The 22,922-nt window shown below is 43.0% G+C and overlaps 5 protein-coding genes across 8 annotated transcripts; 4 read left to right on the top strand and 1 right to left on the bottom strand.

Moving 5' to 3' along the window:
- The first annotated feature begins 5 nt into the window (after positions 1-5).
- LOC124192412 (bestrophin-1-like) lies at positions 6-2,486 on the top strand. Its single transcript, XM_046585671.1, has 12 exons — positions 6-342; positions 413-438; positions 501-589; positions 661-706; positions 777-943; positions 1,046-1,200; positions 1,273-1,339; positions 1,426-1,436; positions 1,505-1,651; positions 1,721-1,959; positions 2,039-2,254; positions 2,336-2,486. The coding sequence occupies exons 1-11, from the start codon at positions 193-195 to the stop codon at positions 2,229-2,231; spliced, it is 1,290 nt and encodes a 429-aa protein (XP_046441627.1). The 5' UTR covers positions 6-192; the 3' UTR covers positions 2,232-2,254; positions 2,336-2,486.
- A 479-nt stretch (positions 2,487-2,965) lies between these two features.
- Positions 2,966-7,654, top strand: LOC124192407 (aminopeptidase Ey-like). 3 transcript variants are annotated; one of them, XM_046585653.1, is made up of 19 exons: positions 2,966-3,061; positions 3,158-3,320; positions 3,458-3,763; positions 3,830-4,029; positions 4,106-4,261; positions 4,338-4,505; positions 4,593-4,702; positions 4,772-4,805; positions 4,893-5,034; positions 5,099-5,140; positions 5,207-5,363; positions 5,436-5,517; positions 5,595-5,778; positions 5,843-6,041; positions 6,097-6,371; positions 6,459-6,652; positions 6,735-7,049; positions 7,129-7,225; positions 7,292-7,654. In XM_046585653.1, exons 3-19 carry the CDS (start codon positions 3,476-3,478, stop codon positions 7,520-7,522), a joined length of 2,874 nt encoding a protein of 957 aa, XP_046441609.1. In that variant the 5' UTR covers positions 2,966-3,061; positions 3,158-3,320; positions 3,458-3,475; the 3' UTR covers positions 7,523-7,654. The 3 variants fall into 3 exon arrangements, with proteins under 3 accessions (XP_046441609.1, XP_046441610.1, XP_046441611.1); XM_046585654.1 differs by having other exon boundaries at positions 3,158-3,306; XM_046585655.1 differs by having other exon boundaries at positions 3,004-3,061; positions 3,158-3,213.
- Positions 7,655-9,390: 1,736 nt separating this feature from the next.
- Positions 9,391-15,182, top strand: LOC124193194 (dimodular nonribosomal peptide synthase-like). Of its 2 annotated transcripts, XM_046586900.1 has the most exons (13): positions 9,391-11,595; positions 11,676-11,852; positions 11,933-12,129; positions 12,205-12,294; positions 12,388-12,475; positions 12,577-12,795; positions 12,870-13,041; positions 13,112-13,231; positions 13,315-13,455; positions 14,162-14,210; positions 14,385-14,522; positions 14,601-14,638; positions 14,706-15,182. In XM_046586900.1, exons 1-13 carry the CDS (start codon positions 10,452-10,454, stop codon positions 14,803-14,805), a joined length of 2,673 nt encoding a protein of 890 aa, XP_046442856.1. In that variant the 5' UTR covers positions 9,391-10,451; the 3' UTR covers positions 14,806-15,182. The 2 variants fall into 2 exon arrangements, with proteins under 2 accessions (XP_046442856.1, XP_046442857.1); XM_046586901.1 differs by lacking the exons at positions 14,162-14,210; positions 14,601-14,638; positions 14,706-15,182 and having other exon boundaries at positions 10,130-11,595; positions 14,385-14,516.
- A 153-nt stretch (positions 15,183-15,335) lies between these two features.
- Positions 15,336-19,326, top strand: LOC124193193 (tyrocidine synthase 3-like). Its single transcript, XM_046586899.1, has 10 exons — positions 15,336-16,937; positions 17,032-17,199; positions 17,309-17,505; positions 17,594-17,692; positions 17,767-17,863; positions 17,964-18,164; positions 18,254-18,407; positions 18,485-18,604; positions 18,669-18,993; positions 19,065-19,326. Exons 1-10 carry the CDS (start codon positions 15,752-15,754, stop codon positions 19,203-19,205), a joined length of 2,688 nt encoding a protein of 895 aa, XP_046442855.1. The 5' UTR covers positions 15,336-15,751; the 3' UTR covers positions 19,206-19,326.
- Positions 19,327-19,377: 51 nt separating this feature from the next.
- LOC124193195 (negative elongation factor A-like) lies at positions 19,378-22,148 on the bottom strand. Its single transcript, XM_046586903.1, has 7 exons — positions 21,779-22,148; positions 21,490-21,676; positions 21,335-21,420; positions 20,868-21,264; positions 20,300-20,799; positions 20,132-20,231; positions 19,378-20,060 (listed from the first exon to the last, which is right to left on the bottom strand). Exons 1-7 carry the CDS (start codon positions 21,989-21,991, stop codon positions 19,843-19,845), a joined length of 1,701 nt encoding a protein of 566 aa, XP_046442859.1. The 5' UTR covers positions 21,992-22,148; the 3' UTR covers positions 19,378-19,842.
- Between the last annotated feature and the right edge of the window lie 774 nt (positions 22,149-22,922).

Genomic DNA, 22,922 nt, shown 5'->3' on the forward strand with positions numbered 1-22,922 from the left:
GCTCAAATTTAGTCGCATCTTTTGTTAGTTTGTTTTCCAGTAGTAATTGCGACTTGTCTAGGACATTGACGTGCTGTACCGCAAATTATTGTTATGATCGTTTAGCATATTTAGGCGAGCCGCCATTATAATATTTGCTGTGCGCTTATAGTAGAGTCTCGTGTAATCCGCTTATAATTTCATCAACGCTACATGAATCTTAAGAAGACTCCAGGATTGGATTTATCGGGGAGCTTTTTATCCCTTCTATGGAAATGGAGAGGCTCTTTGTACAAATTATGTTTCAGGGAACTGGCCTGCTTTCTTGTCCTTTTCTGGACTGTCAGCACCATTTATCGTCAGGTAAGCACTGTCATTTGCGTATTTTTTTACATCACAATTAAACATTCCAAAAATTCCCCGATCGTTGTAGGCGGCGCTTAACACTGAACAGAAAGAGTAAATTTTGATTAAGTTTTTATTATTGAACTGAATTTATTTGCCGGGATTGTCGTGTTTAGATTATTTGGAAAAATTGTACGCTACTGTGATAAATATCTGAACATGGTTCCACTATCTTTCATTCTTGGATTTTACGTCAAAACCGTTGGTATGTATTTTTCAATGAAACGAGGAAATTTGTCTTTGGTTTATTTGAAATGAGTGTTTCTCATCCAACAGCTTCAAGATGGTGGTCGCAGTGTTTGGCACTTCCCTGGCCCGACAGGTTTTAATTGCTCAATAATAATTTAATAAATTTTAGTTTGAGTTTAATTAAATTTCTTTTTTTTTTGGAGATTAATGCTGGCGATCACCATGTACATTCCCGGTTCTGATACGGAATCAAAGATGTTGCGTAAAACACTTGTGCAGAACTGTGAATTAATGGCAGTTCTCGTCTTCCGATCGATTTCAGAGTCGGTCGAGTATCGTCTCAGAACTCTGGAGGACGTAGTTCGTGCAGGTACGAATTAAAAGTCCAGGTTTCTTATTTCGTATCTTTTTTAATTCTTATTTATCACATTGATATCTGATTACATATTAATTATTCATTTCCCCAATAAAGGTTTCATGACCCGTGCGGAAATGGAGTGTTTCAAGGCTGTAAAAGCGGACGTAAACTTGTTTTGGTTACCCGGACTATGGTTCACTCAACGACTTCGAGAAGCTCAACTTCAAGGCCGTATCCTCGATTCGTTTGGTGCACAACTTATCATGAAGGTTATATCTTAGTTTTCATCAGGCGACGCTATGGCAATTAATTTTTTAAATATGCCGTTGAATCAATTACAGGAATTTTTGGAATTTCGTTCCAAATGCGGCATTCTTTGGCTTTACGACTGGGTCTCAATTCCACTCGGTATTTTTGTTTTATTAATAATATTTTCAGTACTAATCTAGAAATTAACAAGCGTCCCTTGAATATTTTTACATATATTTTTGCAGTTTACACACAGGTAATGAAGCGCACTATAAATAATATGTAAAAGAAAGTATACTTAACGATTTATCCTGATTTTAACAGGTTGTAACGGTATCGACCTATACTTTCTGTTTTGCCTGTATATTCGCTCGACAGTGCTTAGACAATGGGAGCAAGGAGATCTTGATCGACGTTTATTTCCCTGTTTGGACTGTGCTGCAAATTCTCTTTTATCTGGGATTGCTCAAGGTGAAACGGTCAAAGATACACCACACCCTGTTGCCATGCGCACTTTAAATGGTTGCCTAATTTCTAAAGGTGGCCGAACATATGATCAATCCGCACGGTGAAGATGACGAAGACTTTAACTTGAGTTTCTTGCTCAACCGACACGCAAAGGTGATCAATATTGGAACGAATATCTTCACTGACGGAATGTGCCCTCCTATGGAAGACGAGCATCTCCACGGAGGAAATGGAATTCAAACTCCCCAATCCTCCCAAAAGACGCAACCGCGGAATAGGAGAGTGTTCATGCCAAAATTTGCCAGAACCAAGTAAGTCTTTTAAAATGCAGAGCGACGAAAGTGCAAAGAGAAATCGAGATCGTAATTATTTAAATTTCTTTTAAAAAAGTTTAGGAAATAAGGAGAAAGACCTTAACAAAAGGCTGCCAGAAGTGACCATTTCAACCATTTCCCTGGACGTGGAAATGGATAAGACTCCATCTGCACTTGACTTGACGTTACTACCCGAAGAGCCGGGCTTTCGCGGGAGAAATTTCTCGTGGAACTTGTCGGACGGACTTGTGAACGTACCGCTTCCTTAGCGAAATTAAAAATGGTGTCAAATGTATATCCCTTTCTGTTCTTACGTCATAAAGTCCTTGAAAGATGTAGACGAATAACAAGGTTGTTTGTTGTTTTTTTTTAGATGCGGGGATTTCTACTTATCTCGACTAAGAACATTCCCTTAGGGGGTAGAAACTTGTTACTGCTCCACGAATCTGTATTTTTGTGTTCTTTTAATCGTAATAAAGTATAAGACGAAAGGCGAAAGTGTAAAAAAGAAAAAAATAATTAAACGGAAAAAAAAACTTAGTCAATTCTTTTAACTAACTTTCGGCAGCGGGAAGGGCACGATTTCTAAAACAGCTTCCTTCAATTCATATTATGTTAAAGCACAAAAAAATCATTCGTGGAAACCTAAGGATAAAAAAAAAATATTTTTCTTAAGCACGTACGGCAAGGGGCGTATTTTGAAGTACTACTTGTATGAAACGAAGCGCTTTCGTACCGCTCCTTTTAAAAGTCTCATTTATAAGAGAAAGAAAGGTTGAGAATAGGTACAAAGCCATTGTCCTTATTAAGTTTTAGTAAAAGGCTACGTGTCTGTAGGGTTCACGGTGCACAACTCAACTAAATACATTGTGTGCATGACTATTATGAATAGAGATGATAATTGTATTGTCTGTTTTTTTTAAACCAAAAGTAATCTTATCTTGCGAAAGGTTTTGTCTCAAGGGCCAAGGCACAATCACCCCTTATCTAGTTAAATGTATGTTTGTATTGCTTTGAGATGTTGTTTTTAAAAATGAATGCGTTTTCACAACGGGAGAGATTTCAATGTCGCTATAAGTGCCTGAGTCGCAGCTTGCAAGTAGGCCTATGTCCATATCCTTTTTTTGTAATGTACCAAATGTACCTGCAACCTCTTTAATATTTGGAAATCAATTTAATGAAATCTGATTGTTAGGAATTCAGGGGAACGGCACGCACAGGCACAACCCCATTGTCTTTGGCAAACAACCTGTAAGCGACCACTGTGGCAACAAGTGAACGCATACTTGAAGTAGATTCCTGGCTCGAGATAGATTTCTGCTTGTTAAGACTTCATAATTAAAAGTAACATCCAATAAGTACGGTAGCTCAAGTTTTTTTTCCTTCTAGCTTATAGTTGTACGGTTTAACTGAACATTCAATGAAGTTATCGTCCAGTGCTTTTATAGACGTATTCATTATTACGAACTGCGTTTTCGCGATCACTTATTATTAGGAACGGCTCTAGATCAACATGCAGCCGTGGGATTTCCTGTTTAAACGTGACTGTGTTATTTCCTTCGTTATCTTCCTCCTCATCTTTTTTCAAAATTGGGGCACGGCTTTGACGGCGGACGAAGGCGACATGCGTCTGCCGAAGAATTTCCTTCCAATTTCTTACGACATTAAACTGATTCCAATTATTGAAGAAGGCAACTTTACCACAATCGGATACATAGAGATTTTGGTGGACTGTTTGGAAACCACGTCCAACATATCGATGAATAGTGCTGATATCACCATCAACCAGCCTTCAATATTGGTAACTATTATATTTCTAATTAATATAGGCCAGCGCAATAAATCTGTACGCAATTTCTCCGTACAGGTCACAAACTTATTCTCGCAAGATATCGTTGAAGTAGCGGGTTTGATTCTCGAACCTGATCGGCAAATAGTTACAATCCAACTTGCTACTCAAATCTTGTCCGGTCAGCAGTACAAGATCTCCATGAATTTTGTGGCGGTGCTCAACAACGAATTGCGAGGATTTTATCGATCAACATACGAAGAAGAAGGTGTAACAAAGTAATTATCAGAAAAAAAAATTCAACGGAAGTCTAAGTAAAAGTCTCGTAATGCGTATCGTGTGAATTATTTCTAGGTATTTGGCCGTCACGCAATTCTCGGCTCCCGATGCGCGTCGCTCCTTTCCATGTTTCGACGAACCAAACATGAAAGCCGAATTCACCATTACACTCGGACGCAAGAAAACCATGTCGTCCAACAGCAACATGCCCAGAATAAAAACTGAGCCCATGTAAGTACCGGAATGTTATTTCACATTTCCTCTTTGACTTTGCGAAAATTGAAAATTCTTTTAAAAATATAATAAGGCAAGACATGGAGGATTACGTTTGGGATTTCTATCAGACAACGGTGAAAATGTCTTCTTACTTGGTTGGAATGATGGTGTCGGAATTTGCTGGCACCCCGTCGGAATCAGAGCTTAGTCGTGTCCCGTTTACCATTTGGACTCGACCTAGTCTAACTAAACTAACTAAGTATTTTCTTGAGACTGTATTAGAGTGATTATTATTGTTATCCGTATACAATGTAAGGTGTTTTTTTACTTTCGCATCTACTGACAGATATGCTGGGAATATTGGACCTCAGATAATGAAATACTTGGAGTATTACACACAGATCGATTATCCATTGCCAAAAGTTGATATGGCCGCTATTCCTGACTTTGCCGCTGGTATATACTTCCGTTGATGGTTAAAGGGTAGATTTGACTGTATCTCATTTTCCACGTATTATTTAACAGGTGCGATGGAAAACTGGGGTCACATTAATTTCAAGTATGAGATTGAATTGCAATATAAATGTTTTTCAAATTGCCTTTTATTAATGGTTGGAAATCTTTTTTTCGCCATCGACACACATAGGGAAGCAGATCTTCTCATCGACGAACAGAGGTCATCTGAAGTGGCCAAACAACGAGTGGCTGAAGTTACTGGTCACGAGTTGGCCCATTTTTGGTTTGGTAATTTGGTCACGCACGATTTCTGGAATTTGGTTTGGTTAAAGGTAAAAAATATTGAATGTCGGCTGAACTTTGAATATTAAATTTTGGAAATTCGTACTTTAAAAGGAAGGATTCAGTCGGTATTTTCAGTACATTGGAGCAGATTCGGTATTTTATTGTTGAACTTATTCTTATATGTGTAAAATGTCAATCATTTCTTGATGGTTATTCAAGGTGGAGCCTGGTTTCCTAATGAACGAGCAATTTGGTGTGGCTACTCTGCAGTCAGTATTTCGGGTTGACAGTTTGGAGTCCTCGCGTCCGCTGGATTTCGGAGTCAACAACTCCGCCTCTTTAAATACACTGTTTGATGTCGTCGTTTATGATAAAGGTGAAACAATAGATATTTAACTTAAAAAACCCCATGTTACCTTTGTTTCATACAATATTCTCTTGATTGTAGGCGCTTCTATTGTTCGGATGATGGCCAACTTTTTGGGGCACGAGTCTTTCCGACACTCAATGACTCGCTACCTCCATAGTAGGTAAAAACAAAATAATTATTCTGTTACTATTCCGTGAAATAGAATTTGCTTTTAATGATGTGAATTCTTGAATAAAGAGCTTATGGAAATGCCGTACAAGATGATTTATGGCAAGCCATTCAAGAACAAGCCGACATTGATGGTCTCACACTGCCTGCAACTGTGAAAGCCATCATGGATCCATGGACTATTAAAATGGGCTACCCTTTAATAACTGTTGCGAGGAATTACGGTGGGTCTGTCGGTGGTAAAATCACTCAGGTATAGCAAGACACTTAAATTCTAATTTGATGCATCGTTATAAAGGGTTCAGTCTTTCCGATAGGGTCGATTCCTCTTGCGGAAGAGCGCCAATTCAACTGAAGACACGACGGTTTATCGTTGGTTTGTTCCACTAACTTTCACGAACGATTTTACTCTACCCCATCGATCAATTTGGATATCTGACACCGAAGACAGCATGTCAGTAGCAAACCTATTTGCCGCAGATGACCAATGGGTCGTGTTTAACGTCGGTCAAGTTGGTAGGATCGATTAAAATTTCATAAAAACTATATAGTTAAACTCGGTTATTTCTAGGATACTACCGGGTGTCTTATGACGACACAAACTACGGTTTGATTCTAAAGCAACTTTCAGAAGACTACACGGCGATCCCACCTAAAAATCGAGCCCAGTTGTTGGACGACACACTGACGATTGCTCGTGCCAACATTGTTTCTTACGAAAAAGCCATGGATTTGACCAAATATCTAGCCCTGGAACGTGATTACGCACCTTGGACAGCTGCCGCAAACGCCCTCGACTTTATTGACATTATGCTTTACGGTTTCGCAGACTTCAATGAATGGAAAGTAAGTAACTATTGCCAAAATAATAACTGATCCGCTTTTGACAACTTTGCGGAATTAACCGACCGGCATATACCTTGTTACGCATAGGATTACATGAGTGGCTTAGTCATCCCACTGTATCAGTATGTTGGCTTCGATGAAGGTGCACAAGACACTCATTTATTCGTCTACACGCGCACCCACGCAATTCATTGGGCTTGCTTCAAGCTTGACAATGCCGACTGCGTTCAACACGCCGACGATGTTTACTCTTCCTGGATGAGTAGTATTATCACTGAAAAGTAAATGACTTCTTTCTTTTTAAAAATGTCAATTCGACAATGCTGTTCAACAACAACCTTTTCTTTTGACATTCAAAATTAGCGATATTTCACCTAATCTACTGAGACTGATCTCGTGTACGGCCATCTCTAACGGAGGCGATCCAGAGTGGAATTTCGGCTACCAAAAGTACCTCGCTTCAACGCTTGCCAATGAAAAACTGGAATTACTTAAAGCCATGACCTGCGCCAAAGACCCCGACATCATTTACCACATGCTGGAACTTATGATTGACGATACTTCTGGAATACGCTTGCAAGATGCCAATACCTTATTCAGTAGCATTGCGTCGAATCCAATTGGTCACGGAGTGGCTCTGGATTTTCTGATAACTAGATGGGATGAAGTCAATTCTTAGTAAGTTCTGATAAAAACATAACAGGAAGAAATTTAACAATTATCAATTTAAACCCTTTATGTCATATTTACAATTCAGCTTCAGCGGGTATGTAGGATTTGGAGGAGGATCTAGCATGCCCGGTTTATTCCGTTCTCTCTGCGATCGAGTCAATACCAACGAGCAATTAACTAAGGTGCGCTTATTACAATCAGAGGCTGTAATTATAATATTAACCAATTGATTTACATTCGCAAAACAGTTGATCAAATTACGCGATGACCATTTCGACGTCTTGGGGTCTTCCAAGTCAGTCAAACAAGGAGTGGAACTGGCTCAATCCAACGTACTGTGGGTGGAACAGCACTACTCCGAAGTCATTACTTGGTTGAAAAAACAAAAGATTACGTCTAGTTCGGCGGCAATCAACCCAAATTATCTGGCGATGACAGTGCTAGCTCTCATCGGCGGTGCTACATTCTTTAGAATATGATTTTCAAGTTACGTACCCGCTTGATTAGCGGTCATTAATCACCATCTATAGCCGCAACATCCAATATATTTGATAAAACTTGGAAGCTCTTGATGGTTTTTGAATGAAAGAATAAATGGAGTGGAGATGAAAGGAAACAAGCTATGATTGCTTCAAACAGGAAGAGGGTAATTGACCAGGGAATCAGAGAAAGTAAATGAGGATATCCTTTTTCATCTTCACGTTGTACTAACCAGAAGAGGAACATGATTATAATCAACACATTACAATTTGGAGGTTTCTCCCACCCATTGGTTAAGAACTTGAGCAGCAGGAGGAACTTGCAGATTAATACATCTCTCCTGCGGCACGAGTACTTAGGAACGGGGTAGGAATCATCTTTAAATGTGCTAAAAGCGCAATTAATACGTTTTCAACTACTGACAAAATGCAAGGCTAAGGCTTGATTGCGCAAAATTTCAAATATAGTACACTGACAGTCTGACACTGCCTACTAGTATTTAAGTTAGTTTCAGCAAACAAATGGTACCAACTTACCTTCCAGCTAGCGTAGTAAAAAACACAAGTTGTCCGGGGTTTTTTACTGAGAGAAAAGGAGCGATCCAAGGTCCGTCCTTCTCATGAGAGAAGACAACTGTTATGCTCTGCTGGATCCATCCGGCGCCTTTTATACACAAGACCAGATCAACGAGACGGCCAATACGTGACGAGAGAAAAAAAAGGGGGAGAGGACGTTGCCATGGCTTAATCGTCTCAAGTGGAGCGACGAGTACATATAGTAGCAAGTTAGCAACAGCTACAACAGCTATAGGGAGGATTGGGAAGCCTGGATGAGGGCAACAAGTGTGACATACAAAGCCTCGCCCCTCTCGCCTCACTCTCAATATAAATACATGTACTTTAGGGTTGCACTAATTTCCGACTGTGTTATGGGCCCAGTATTTCCTTTTTAGCAAGTCGGCCGATCAAATTACCCAGAGAATATGTATCCACCATTGAGCTTGTTTGACATCCGCCTCTTTTCCTTTTCTCATACGTTTTCTCTTGTTTACGGGTTCCGGGAGGAGACCTGGTCGATCCGGAAGGACTTGATGGCTCTTCATTCTCTATTTCTTCGATCCTTCGCGTTACTTTGTATCTTATTCCATCATTTCTACATGTTTGATCCTTTAATGCGATTGTGTTACTAATAACTTAATCACCGTATGGTAAAACTATGGTTTTATACATTGGTTTAGGGTCTCAGATAATGAGATAAACAAACACGTGGCCTATATAAGGTAACCTTCTTTTGGAAATAAAACCGGGGTTAACTTTAAAGTCCAGTTTATTTTATCCGAACGAACCGCTAACGAACTTTAGCAATTTCACACATCCTATGATGTAACTGGAAGAAAAAGCACAACTTCCAATAATCCCATAACAACGAGTTCTGCAACCCGCATGCGGCTGAGATGAGGACTCCCCTGGGGAAATCTGGAAAATAGAAAAACGCGACTAGAAAAATCAATTGAAATCATTGGCGGCTAAGTATTGTGAGAGTATATTAACTATGGGGGCAGATTTAGGCCCACTAGTGATTATTACTGCTGCATGTTGTCCGAAGGGGTGCGGCGCTCTCATCTCCCTGATGCGGGCAATCATTTTCACATGCAATCATCACAATTGTAGTAACGAGAACATCAGAACACCATTATCGTCTTTCTGCATTTAGTTAAATATATTTGTAATTGTATATGCAACACGGGGTTGCGACTGAAAATCTATAAGCGCAACAGTACGTATGCAAATCTAATATAGTCATAGTTATAGATTAGCGTTGTCGTTATTATGTACAAGTATATCATTTTAGTAATCTTGGACAATAGGTACAATCAATCTTGTCGCCGGGTATAATAAAACTGTATCCCGTCAACACGCTCGACGGCCAAAAAACGTACACCATCGGTTTCAAAAATAGTTTGGATGTATAATGTGTGTATAGTTAGAGAGACGCAGGCAGCCGGCAAATAAATGTACCCACTCAATGTATATCCACACCGTATACTTTTGCTTCAGCAGAACTGTATATATTTATAGAGAGGAATGGGTATGGCAATGCCAAAGTTTGTGCATAATTCTCGAAGATTTTTGTAGCGTAAAGATAGGGCAATAGGGGTTGTCCTTGATTACAACTGTAAACAAATATTTAAAAAAACAAAAATAATTTCGTGATTCTATTGCCATTCTCGACACAAGACACACACTCCGATGGTTATTGGAAATGACTGATGCCGGACATCTACAAATATCAGCTTTAAGCTTATTCCAGCGTTCAGTTCTAAACAATGGCGTTAAGTGCGCAATCCGAGATTGAGTTTATGTCAAGTTTCTAACTCTCAGCCGGAGGATTAGAAATAGTACACGCTATATATTCTGTCGTCATTTTACGGGATAAAAATAGTACACTCGGTTACTATACAGAGCTCAAACGCGTCGCGGGAAAAAGAATAAGCCATGCATCATTCAAATATTTTATTATTTTATTTTTTTCAAGTTCTAAAATCAATTGAAAAGAGCGGCAAATTTTCTTTCACTTTATGTTTCGAATTCCAGGACAAAATCCGTTGATTTAGATGCGATCTGACGATCTCTTCCGTACCTTACGGCAGCGCGTATTTACGCACTGCTCCGTGCGCGCGTTATATTTATACTACTAGCTATTAGATCGGGTGGCAAAGGATCACAGAGAGTTTGGCGAGTTGTTGGCCGCGTTTCAAGTAATCTTGTTTTCTGGCCAAGGAACATACCTCTCTCACGCGCTGTTCCAACAACCGGCAACAGTCCTCACTTTACTCGCCGGAGTCTTGCGGAGACCGTAGTCGTCGTCCATCTCTCAGCAGGTGCGGTGTTTTAAAAAAGTCGACTTCACATCGCCGCATCAGAGTTCATGATGGAAGGGATGGAAGCGGATGGCAACAACAACAAATCGATCCTGGCCGGCTGCGAGTACGAACTCAGCGAGCCGTTCGGCATTCATCAAGTGTGGCAGCGTCTGCTGCTAACGACGGCCGAGTTGCCAGTTGACACTGTCCGAGACTCTCCTGCGCTCATTGTTCCTGGACGGAAACAGGCCCACGTTACTTTCGGCCAGCTGGAACAACGAGCCGCGGCGCTAGCCCAAAAACTGTGGGCCAGCAGAGGAGTTGACTCGACTCTGAGCGGTTGTCAAGACGATTGGATTATGGCCGTCTGTTTGCCACCCAGCACCGAGCTGATTGTTTCACTTTTGGCCATCTTCAAGCTCGGGGCCGCCTACCTTCCCCTGGATCCTGCTTTCCCATCCAACAGAGTGGCCCACATCCTTGACGACGCCAAGCCGGCCTTGCTCATCACTTCCACTGCCGTCCTGAACGAGGTCCATTTTGGCCACCTCTTTCAAGATTTGGCCGTGTATCGTTACGATCGCGATGATCAGAACGAACAGCCTGCTGGCCAGCAGCAACTCGCGCCCGTCCAACCGGCCAGGCATCAGGATTTGGCGGTGGTTTTGTACACATCCGGCAGCACGGGAACACCCAAAGGGGTGCGCTTGACCCACCGCAATATTTACCACCGTCTCAACTGGCAGTGGCGCACCTTTCCTTTCATCGCCGGCGAAGTGTGCTGTTTCAAAACGGCTCTGACGTTTGTGGATTCCATCGCCGAAATCTGGGCCCCGCTGTTGAGAGCCGTTCCGATCGTCATTATTCCAAAGATCATCACCCAAAATCCCGAGGTCTTTATTGCCACTCTCGAGTCGCACTGTGTCACTCGGCTTGTGTTGGTTCCGTCGCTCATGTCGGCCATTCTGGCTCATTTCAGCGGCAACAACAAGACGTCAGCCAGCAGCCGCTCTCTGCAGCAACTGCGACTCTGGGTCTGCTCCGGCGAAGTGCTGTCACCTCAACTCTTGCGTCAATTCTTTCACTACCTCGACGGCCGGGTCTGCAATTTCTACGGCAGCACTGAAGTGACGGGCGATGTGACTTGCGTCACCTTTGGCAACAGCGAAGATGTGGAGAATTTACTGGTCGACAATCGAGTTCCACTGGGTACATCTCTGAACCCAACCGTCTGCAATGTTGATAATTCAACTCAAATAATTTTTGGACACATTAAAACATTAAAACAGGGTCAGCTTTAGATAACTGCGCTATTTACATCCTGAGCCCTCTGGGCGAGGTGGTGGATCTTGGACAGATTGGCGAGGTGTTTGTTTCCGGAGCGCACGTAGCCGAAGGTTATATCAACGGAACCAAGACGGGCAACACAGCGTCATTCGTCGCTAACGCTGCCGACGAGAGAAAAGGTACGAACACATATATTTCATCTGACCAATGCTTGTTGATGTTGTGAGAGATCAGCGCCGGTATGAACGTAAACAATTAGGACACGAAACAATGTACCGGACGGGTGACTACGGCCGGATCGTCAACGGCCAACTCTATTACGAGGGTCGGGCTGATTCGCAGATCAAAGTTCGTGGACATCGCATTGACTTGACGGAGATCAACGCGGCCGTTCTTCAATTAGATCAAGTGATTAAAGGTGTTGTCCTTTGCTACAAACCAGGACAGCCGGAACAGGTTTCTTATTCATTTATTGCCAACCTATTAATCAATATCAATGTATTGAACATTTATTTGGCAAACCATTGACAGGAAATCATCGCCTTTGTTGTGACAAACTCCAACCCTTCGTCCATCCACCAGTGCTTGAAGAAGAAACTGGTCTCTTACGCAATGCCGAGGGTACACTTCGCTACCTATGCGAGAAGCATATAATAGCTTTCGTTGGCTGATGATTAATAGCTGCGCTGTTAACTCGAAACTGTTAACGATTAGGTTGTCGTCGTTGGTGAGATTCCGCTGTTGGTCAACGGCAAGATCGACCGACAACTGTTGCTGAGAGACTACGCCAAGAATTTCAAAAGTATAATTGACCTGATTTGATGATGAAGGAATTCATCACGTCGTTAATCGGGATTCAATTTTTCGCACTTGTCTGCTGTGCTTTCGGTTTCGACACAAAAGGCAAGCCGATCATCTGCAGGTGGAATGAAAACGAGCTGAACCGCTTGGATGAGAGAGAGCGCAACGTGGCCAGCGCCCTTCTCAAAACCGTTTTGTCCGTGCTGGGCGGATCGCTGCACAAGCCGCTGTCGTTGACGGACAACTACTTTTACGTTGGTGGGAACTCGCTCAACGCCGTCTCAGTCGTCACTAAACTGAGAGATCAAGGATTCTATCTAGGTAATACATAACGAAAATCAAATTAATACAGCCATAATAAGCATACAAGTCATTGCCACCTAATTATCTGGTAGAACTCGGCGATTTTCTGGAGGCTGATAACTTTCATCAGGTAGTCATCAAGATGGAGGCTTCATCCAAATGTCGAGACTCTTTCCCGTCGTGCGCAAAGCAATTACAGAATCCGTCCGTCTCCGATTACAAGATCGAAATGTTGAATCCATCCGTCAAAGAAGAAGTCAAACGGTTTGCGACCCTAAAGTACAGCTATACTCTCAATCAAATTAACTATGATGGCATCGTTTCAAACGTTTAGCATAACTTGTGAGTGCTTTTCGCAAAAGGGGGACTTGGAATTGCTAACCGGAGTCAAATACGAAGATTACGAACCTCTCCTTGACGACGTGTGGCAACACTTTTTAGACGTTAACCTCAGGTATATTACACTTATAATTTCACAGAGTGAGTCCATTATTAGAGTATCTTTTAATTTCTGTATTTTGTACATAACGGACAAAGTTTCACGGTTAAAAATATTCAAGGACGGACAGTTGCTTGCGGTATGAACTGTGATGCATTCGACGTGCCGAAGTTAAACCCTAGAGCCAAAGCGCTGGGCTACGTTTTCGAAGTGCTTGAGCACGCCAAAGGTCCAGCTAGGTAAGTCCATCGAGATGTTATCGTACATATATATATACCTGTCACACTCCACCAGCACCACATAGTTGTTAAAAAAGATCATATAAGATATCTGTCGTTAATCTTATATATGGCATCTATAGAGACTTGAATAACGCGCCATTCGTTTTTCCCATCTCCATGCTGACGGGCCAGTTTTTTGGGCCACGTTCCACGTATAACCCCCGGCCGAATATTTATAAACAAAAAAGTGCTGCTGCGGTGCAGGAATGAACGCGGGTACTGTAGCCACAACATCAACAGCTTTGCCAAGCGGGCAAGGCGCCAATCCATTTGGTTGGACACGCGCGTGCCGTGTCGTCCACAAACTCCTGCTCCCGCGATCGTCACTTTTTTTTTCCTCCCCTCACGACATGTGTGCACAGCGGCCAAAACCAGATCGCCCTTGAGCGCTCGTGTGGAATGAGAGAAGCACTCTTGACCTTGGACTTGATTCTGTATTGTATACACAGCGGGTTTTTGAGCTGACTGCTGGACCGTCCCAGCACTATAATATCTATATCTATCATATCAGCTGGTAAAAGCCTCGGCGGGATGACTCTAGCTGCATGGTGCTCGGTGGTGGTGATCTGTAAAAAAAATACCTGCGTTATTATACTTTATTGATTTATTATAGCAATTTAATTTAGTTGCAATCATTTCCTACATTACGCAATTGTAAAAATAGGGAGGCTCTGGTGAATGGAAAAAAGGGCCACGTTCTACAAAATTTTCTGGTAATTCGTTATACACATACGTACACTTCATGAAATAATTATGTCAAGTGCTATGCTCATCGATTTTAGATTTGGATAGAAAAAATTAAATTTAAAGTTATTTAACGAAGTGATGGTTCAAATGATGCCGGAACTTTTTTTATTTGTTTATTGAACTGCGGGAAACCAATAAAGGTGGTAACAGACAGCGCCCTGCTCACTCCGGCCGAAAATGTGGCGCTGGTTCAATGCGTCGAACGAGAAACCCTGGCACTTGCCAAGTCCAACGGTTTCCACTGTATTTTTACCTCCAATTCGAGTCCTCTGACCCAAGTAAATCTTTCAACAAATTTCATCCGCAAACAAAATTTTTAACTAATTGATCTCACTGCGTTTTGATTTTTTTTTCAGCAAATTTGTAACGACGTTTTGGATTATCAAATTCTGGGGTAATTCACCAATTACCTTATTACTAATTTTCATTCGTCGACATCAATTTGAATGTTTCATTTTTAGCGAGTACCAAGTGAACCAGTTCCTTGCCTTGGACGGGACGAAACCCTTTTCACATGCCCCGGACTCTCAACTAATTACAATTGGTGTTAAATATCTTTGACCTAATCAATTGGCCATCACCGAAATACTGAACTCTAGTGGAGAATCTGAAGGGAAAGAGATAAACCATACAACGCATATAACTATATTTCTAAAATACGGTCGTACCTGCCAACGCAACCGCGGAATATCCATCTATACTTGTAGCTATCGTCATGTCTTCGCTGTCCTTAGAATATAACATCCATCGACATTTCTTGCGGCAGATGTATAAGACGAGATACCACAGAGATAATGCATCATTTGATGTCTGATCAAAGTCAATCGCGTCAAAGTGGCGCAATAACAAAAAAAACAAAACAAATATATTTGATTACTGTGTACTTAACTCACTCATAGAGACTTAAACAAATTAAAATATACAACAGTATTATACCACTTCATCGTACTCGATGCCTTTTTTTCTTTCCGATCTCGTGAATTTAATCATTTGAACAGGATATATTTTTTTAAAAAACATGTCGGCAACCGAAAGGAAATGGAAGATTGAATAAACGTCAGTGACAAGATGAACGTCTGCCCCGAGTACATTTTCTCCGGATGCTGGATGCCCAACGATTTCAGGGAAAGGATTAATTATTTATTTCCTACTTGTAATATGTGGGAGATTGCATTAATAATGCAACCACAATCAACGCTCGCGTGTATTATTCCCGACTTTTTTATTTTATTTTTTACATTTTTCTAGGCAAGTGACAAGTGAACAATTGCCTCACCCCAATCAGGAAGACGAAACTCAAATTACACGGTCACAACGACAGCGGCAACAATGAGCGAAGGCGGCGCGCGCGCTTCCTTTCCCAACTCATTTTGATTCCGGTCTGGTTGTTTCATGCCTTTTTTCCGACCGTGATTTCGCCGGCGGCTAAAAGCCCCGCAACCGGTTTCCTTATTTAACGTCACTCGATTTCGCCGTAACCCGTGCCAGTCTAGTGAGAACAGGCGAGATGGAAGGACGATCATTTCTCCGCGGAGAGAGCCATGCTATCCACGACGGCGGTGGTGAGTGCCTTTCATTAGACGAAATCTTGAACAAAGCTCTGTCGGATGACCCGCAATTGGGAGAGCGTGAAGCGCTACGGCTGCGCGACTCCGGCCTGTCAATCAGCTTCGCCCAATTGAATAGCAAAGCCAACGAGTTGGCCGCTCGACTGGCGTCGGCCGTCGCCCAACTGTCGACGCCCGTCAGTGGCGACAAGATTGTAGCCGTCAATCTCTTCCCCGATGTCGATTTGATCGTGAGTTTATTGGCGATTTTCAAAATTGGCGCCGCTTACCTGCCGCTCGACCCGACCTTTCCATCCGATCGAGTCGATCACATCCTAACAGATGCCCAGCCCGTTTTACTTGTTACGACTGGAACCATCCTGCGAGCCACGGCCTTTGCGTCCGTCGTGGCCGATCACGACGTCTGCGTCTTTGATCTCGAAGACAAAGAGAATGAAGAGGCGTCATCCAGCATCGTTCCTTTGAAGGAGGAGACAAAGGAAAGCCCGTCATCATCCCAGCAGCCGCATGGTGGCGGCGGTAAGAATCTGGCGGCCGTGCTCTACACTTCGGGATCGACGGGAATTCCCAAAGGCGTCCGTCTGGAACACGCCACGATCCTGCACCGACTGAGCTGGCAGTGGCGCACGTTCCCTTACGGCCCAACGGAGGTGGGCTGTTTCAAAACGGCCCTGACTTTTGTCGACTCCATCGCCGAGATCTGGGCGCCGCTATTGATCGGTCGACCCGTTGAGATCGTCTCCAAATCCGTCACTCAAGACGCCCAGCGTTTCATCGATCTCTTGGATCGATGCAAAATCACGCGGCTAGTCTTGGTGCCTTCCTTACTCAAAGCCATTCTGACCCTTTTGAAATCGGGAGACGGAGGGTGGAAGCAGGGCGGATCGCCGGAGTCCGCTTCCGGCAATCAGCAGCGCTATCCTCTTGAACATCTCAAGATGTGGGTCTGTTCAGGAGAGGTCCTCACTGGCGAGCTCCTTTTAGAGTTCTACGACTGCTTTCCGCCCGGCACCATCATATGCAATTACTACGGCAGCACAGAAGTCATGGGTGACGTCACCTACGCGGCTTTCCGCTCACGCGAAGACGTCCTGGCCTCTTTTATTGATGACAAAATCCCCATTGGTAAGACGGCACTATTAATAACACACATATTCAATTTAAAAATGGTAGGCTATACTCTATAGTATAAAATATTGGATTGCATAACACATCACAGGAAAGCCATTAGATAATTGCGCCATATACTTGCTGGACGCTTCGAGAGATTTGATCAAAGATGGAGAGATAGGAGAGATTTATGTGGCCGGAAGTCACTTGTGTTCGGGTTACGTCCGAAACCGGGAAATGGAACGATTCTTGAAAAATCACGTTGATGACACTCCAGGTGAGCCTATTTACAGCCCACGGCCGTTAAATATTTTTATTCTTATTTTTTTGTGTATGAAGCTTTTTCGGCTTAAATATCTATTTGATTGATTGGTATACGTATATAGGTTATGAAGTCATGTTCCGAACGGGCGATTTCGGCCGAATTCTCAACGATCAGCTTTATTACTTTGGCCGCGCTGATTCGCAGGTGAAGATCCGAGGTCATCGCGTGGATCTAAGTGAAATCAACGCCGCCATCGAATGGAATAAGCTCGTGTCGACCTGCGTCGTCCTGAGTTACAAAGCGGGAGAGCCTGAACAAGTAAGTACCGGGTATATACGTGATGTGATGTAATTGAGTGTCAAAAAGCGGAGGCGTTATTCTTCTTCTTTCTCTATGGGTTTAAAAGGAAATTGTAGCTTTCGTCATTCCAATGGAAAAGGAAATCACTGTTGACGTCATCAAAGATCGGATGAAAGACAAGCTTCTCTCTTACATGATGCCCAAGGTAAAATTCAAGTTCCTTTTACATTTGCTGATTGTTACGTATTTATTTCATTAAAATGTCTTTTGATTGTTTAGCTGGTACTGATTGACGAGCTTCCTTTGTTAGTCAACGGCAAAGTCGACCGCCAGAAACTGATGCAATTCTACGTCGATCAGCGTCAACAACAAAACGGTAGGTCAAATGGTTCACTCGAGATTTGAACATCCTTATTATCGACTATTTAGTAACTGCTGTATCTAATAAACTCTCTGACGTATTTTTTGAAAAAAAGATTTGACAAGTTGTTTAACTATGTGGGACGGAAACGAGTTCAGCCGCGAAGAGAGAGCCCTATTGAAAACTGTCTATTCAATCGTTGGCTCGTCATCGGGCAAAGCCATTCAACTTTCGGACAATTTTTTCGAAATCGGGGGCAATTCACTCAACGCTGTCAATGTGGTAACCAAGCTGAAGGATCAAGGCTTTCACATAGGTAACAACTCTTAGTTACCTCGTTACGTTATACCAACAGGCTTGATTTCTTTTTCGTCACACGTTTCATATACTATTACCTCATGACAGATTTGACCGAATTCCTTGCCGCCTCCAGACTGGAAGATTTGGTTTCTCAACTGTTGCCATCGAAGGCGGCCTGCGGATCAAAGACATCGGATCATCAGTTATCCAATCACACTGTCGAAATGCTGAGCCCGTCAGTCAAGGAAGACGTCATCAGGTATTTTATTTTATTTAGTTATTTTTTATTTCGTTTATAAATAACGACATGTCGTAATGCTTGACGATATTAATCAGGATTATCAGTACAAGTTTCTCGGAGAAAGCCGAATTGGAACTTTTGACAGGCGTCAGTCGTCAGGATTACGAAGTTTTCATGGAGGAACTCTGGGAGCCATTAGTGGCAGCAGACTTGAGGTTGAAGTTCCATTTTAAAAAGACACCATCACCAATTGATTGATTGTTCTATGGGTGCGCACAGCTTTGTTATCCGGAACGGGAGCGGACAAGTAGTGGCCGTGGCCCTGAATTTCGATCTCTTTGACGAGCCTGTCGTTGAACCGAAAGTCCGGCGCTTGGCGTACGTCTTTGAATTTCTCGAGGCGATTGAGGCTCCTGTCAGAGACAAGCACTTTGAAAAGCGGACCAACTTATTGATCCACAGCTTTATGATGGCCACGGCCGAAACCTCCAGTCCATTGGAGAACATCCAACTCATCCAGAAAACGGAGCAAGAGACCCTGGAGCTGGCGATACAGAAAGGCTTTGTCGGTGTTTTCACAACCAACACCAACGAACTAACAAGAGTAACTCGACTTATCCATTTGAGGCAAAGTTTCGTCCCAAAATACCAACTCATTTTCCCTTTTCGATTTAGCAAATTTGCGACGACCTACTGGACTATACTGTATTGTTCGAGTGCCAAGTGAATCAACACATCGCTAGCGATGGGACCAAGCCTTTTGAACACGCTCCCGATACCCAATACTCGACAGTGACTGTCAAATATATACACTAAATTCTCCTTTTCTTTTTTTGTTTAAACAAACGCAAAATTATTTTAAAACAAAAACTGGAAGTCGCGTAAACCAATAGCGACCGGGACTGTTAACGATTTCAATACACATACTTCTTTTTTTTCTTAACAAAGAGTATCGCTTTTTTTATTCGCTTTGAATGATATGAACATGTTATGCATGGATCTGTGTGTATGAGAACTACAAGAAAACTGTACTTTGAAAGAAAGAAAAAAAATGAACAATTTTCAAATGCTGAGATACTGAACAGTATGCCGCCTCTAAGGCTTCAGCTTGGTTTGTGAGATGCGGGCGACACGGAGAGGATAAGGACTGAAAGTCAAGTCGAATCGATAGGAATGAAGAAAAACAGGGAAAGGAATAGTAATGTGCAAAACAGAACTGGAAAGAAGGGACAAGTTGAATCGACTTTGGCACCGAAATATATCAAAACAAAATAAATCCCGTGCCCCACAGTCGGAACAACGCGGTGGGTAGGGGATAGAGGGAAGGGCTTACTTTCTCATCCGCACTCATTTCTCCTCGCCTCTGTCTTGTAACATCCATCCTGCTGCTATTTACACAGAATTTTCAAGTCCCTCTCTCTCTCTCTCTACTGCAACCAGATTCGTTTCCTATTCAGCCCGTCGCTGTGGCCATGACGGTGGCGACCGACGCCGGAGTTTCTTCCGTTTTCCTCATTTTCTTGATGCGTTTCCATTCGCCGGCTGCATAGTTCATCTGGAAATGCGTCTCGACGACCCTGGTGGTGGTGACACCGTCGGTAGCCGTCACAACCTCCTCATCCTCGCTCAACTTGATGGTGACGATGTTTCCCAGATGTGGACAAGGATTTTCTAGAAATATCAGTAAGTAAAGAATGAACATTTCTTTTGTTTTCAAACAGCATCATTCCAATGAAAGTTACCCCGAGAGCCTGCCATGAATCCGAGGATAAGGGCTTTCTCCGGTCGTGTGACTTTGTTGGCGTTCTTGAACATTTCTTGAGCTTCTTGCATTTGCTCGCGCTATAGAAAACAAATGTTGAATTACCAAAGAATCATTCACCATGACTGCAACGACAATTAAAACTTACAGTGAGCATGAGTGCCACACTCTTTTTGGGTGGAGCGGCCGGTTGATTGGGAGTTGCTGCCGCCACTGCGACAGGCTGCCCAGCAGCAGCAGCTGGTTGAACCAACCGATAAACGGTGGGCACCGTAGTAGCAACAGCAGGTGTCGCAGCCGCCGTTTGAGCTGTGACAAGGCGTACCACTTGGGCAGGTGGGGCAGGAGAAGCTGGAGGTAGAGAACTGATTGAAGGAGTAGTAGGCGGACGGACGGCTACCATTCTAGGCGGCTCTTTCAACGGCGTAAGAGGTGGGATAGAAGTGGAGGCAAGTGGAGTGACAGGGGCGGCCGGGGTTGGAGGCGGGTTGCTCGGAAGAAGGCCAGCTGCATAGTCGGGCGTTGGAGTAGGTTTTTCGGGAGTTTCGGGGACACTGCCCGTCTCTGATTCTTCGCCCGAAAGCGGTTGTGCCGGATTTGTAGAGGTAGCCGTCGTTTCGGTGGCTGCTTTTTGGGCAGCTTCCAGTTCTTTACGGGGGGAAAAGAGGCAACAGCGTTAACAAGCAATTCGATAAATATAGCTGGATACGTATTACCTTGTTGTCGTTTTCTTTTCTTCGCCTGAGCAAATCCGATCGGCTGCTCATTGATGTCCAGCAATTTGATACCGCCATCTTTTCTGCCAGCTAACGTGCGAGGAGACGGACGGTTGGGACCAGCGGACGGAGAAGATCCTAGAGCACCGACACTTGTGGGCGTCGTCCCAACGCGCGAAAGTGGCGAAGCGAATCCTCCAATGTGCCGGCTAGGAATGCCTTTCAATGGTGTCGTGTCCGTCATCTTCCTTGGAATTCCTCGTGAGCGCAGTGGTACCGTAGGAGCAGGATTCTTTTTCAAGTTATTTTGGGCGTCGGTGGATTTCTGCAAAAGCTCGGCACGCAGCGCCGCTGACTTGGGTTTCCTCTTTAATGTGAAATGTTTGATGGGGTGGGACTGAAAGAGCAGAGTCAATCGCATATAATGTAACAGGTTCCATTTTGGCGCGAAACGAGATGAGCGTTACCTGCTGGCCGACAACAGTGAACAGTGCTGTTTTATTCAAATAGGGGCATTCTAAAGGAAGCATTCCAGTTTCTCCATGCTTTTTCACTGTAAGTTATGTTCAAAACCATTACGAAAAAGCCACGATGAAATGAATTTAGATTTTTGCCAAGTTACCAAGTTTTCTCAAATCATTTGCAAGATCGTTGAAGATTTTTCTTGTGTATTCATCGGTGGCAGAGCCAATTTCCATGTTGAGGGCTCCGGTGGCTGGGTATGTTTTGAGGATTTCAGCAACCATGGCTACCCACGGATCACCATCAACAACAGCCACTTCCAAAATTTCTTCCAACTCTGTCTTCCACTATACAAGTAATAAAAAACGATTACTTTTCAGAATCTACGAAGTGAAATGACAAACAAGATGGAGAAAAAGACGAAATCAAACTATATGAAGGCCACTGACCTCTTCTAAGTTCCTCCTTGAGAACTGGAAGAATGATAGTAGAAATTTGAGTTTGACTTGTGTTTGCAGCTCGACAAAGCATTCTTGAATGTTCTTCAAAACTTCGGGATTGAGTTGGGAACAAATTGAGCCGCCTGCCCAGGAATCAGTGCTGATACCAAGTTTATTATGAAGCCAAAGTGACGTATCTGAGTCTCTCACGTTGGACGCCATTTTCCGCCCTGTTTTTCTTTTTTCTTCCTTTGCTTTTCTCAAACACAAGGTTTCTTACAGCGAACGGAACAGTGCCCACAAACCAATTTCCCACTACTTGTTTACAACTTTTTCACTGTGAGCCAGAAAATGTCGATGCAGACAGCGTCACTGTGGCGTAGTTTCGGATGAGACCGAAACTTACTTTACCACTAACGGCCGCTAGGGGCGCTGCATGCCTGCCTCTATCTTTTTCGTTGCGCAAATTTGGGCTAGTTGCCACTGATACGATTGCTTGTTAGGCCAAACTTAAAAAAAAAAAAACGTATTTTGAACGACCGATGGAAACGGTCGCGGGAAAATCAAAGATGAAAATATCACAACGATGCCATATATTGTTATTAGTCACGTTTCTCGATGGGATGCTGTGCTGTGACTTGTGAATGGCGGTCGTAGAAAAGAAAAAAGAAAATACAAAATGGTTTTCCCCAAGCGGAATTATCTGTCGTTGAGTACAAGCGTTTGTTTGCGTTGCGATGAATGGACTTTTTCTTTTTTTTTATTTTACCAAAACCGCGTTGTTGGGAAACGTTGCTGCTGTTCAACTCGGCTGACTAGACTACAATGATTCGTTATCGAACAACCAAATAACGGACGTGAATCACTCGTCAGGAGGTCGCTTAATCGACCTAAGTAAATGATGTGCCATTTCTAAAGCTGTAAATATAGTTTCTTGTCGAAACTATTGTGTGTCGAGTGATCGAATGGTCCTAAAAGTACTCAACGCTCTACCATGTCGACCGTAATTGTATAACGAATTAGTCGGAAAACAAATTAAAAATTCCATTGTTATAATCTGATCTTTCGTTGCGCGCGATCGAGTTTCTCTTTAGAACTAACCTGCATTTTAGAATAGAAATATTTTGTTTTCTTTTAAATTTCAAACTTGACG

Source organism: Daphnia pulex, chromosome 4 (genome assembly GCF_021134715.1).
Source record: "Daphnia pulex isolate KAP4 chromosome 4, ASM2113471v1".
NCBI classification, from domain to species: Eukaryota; Metazoa; Arthropoda; class Branchiopoda; order Diplostraca; family Daphniidae; genus Daphnia; species Daphnia pulex.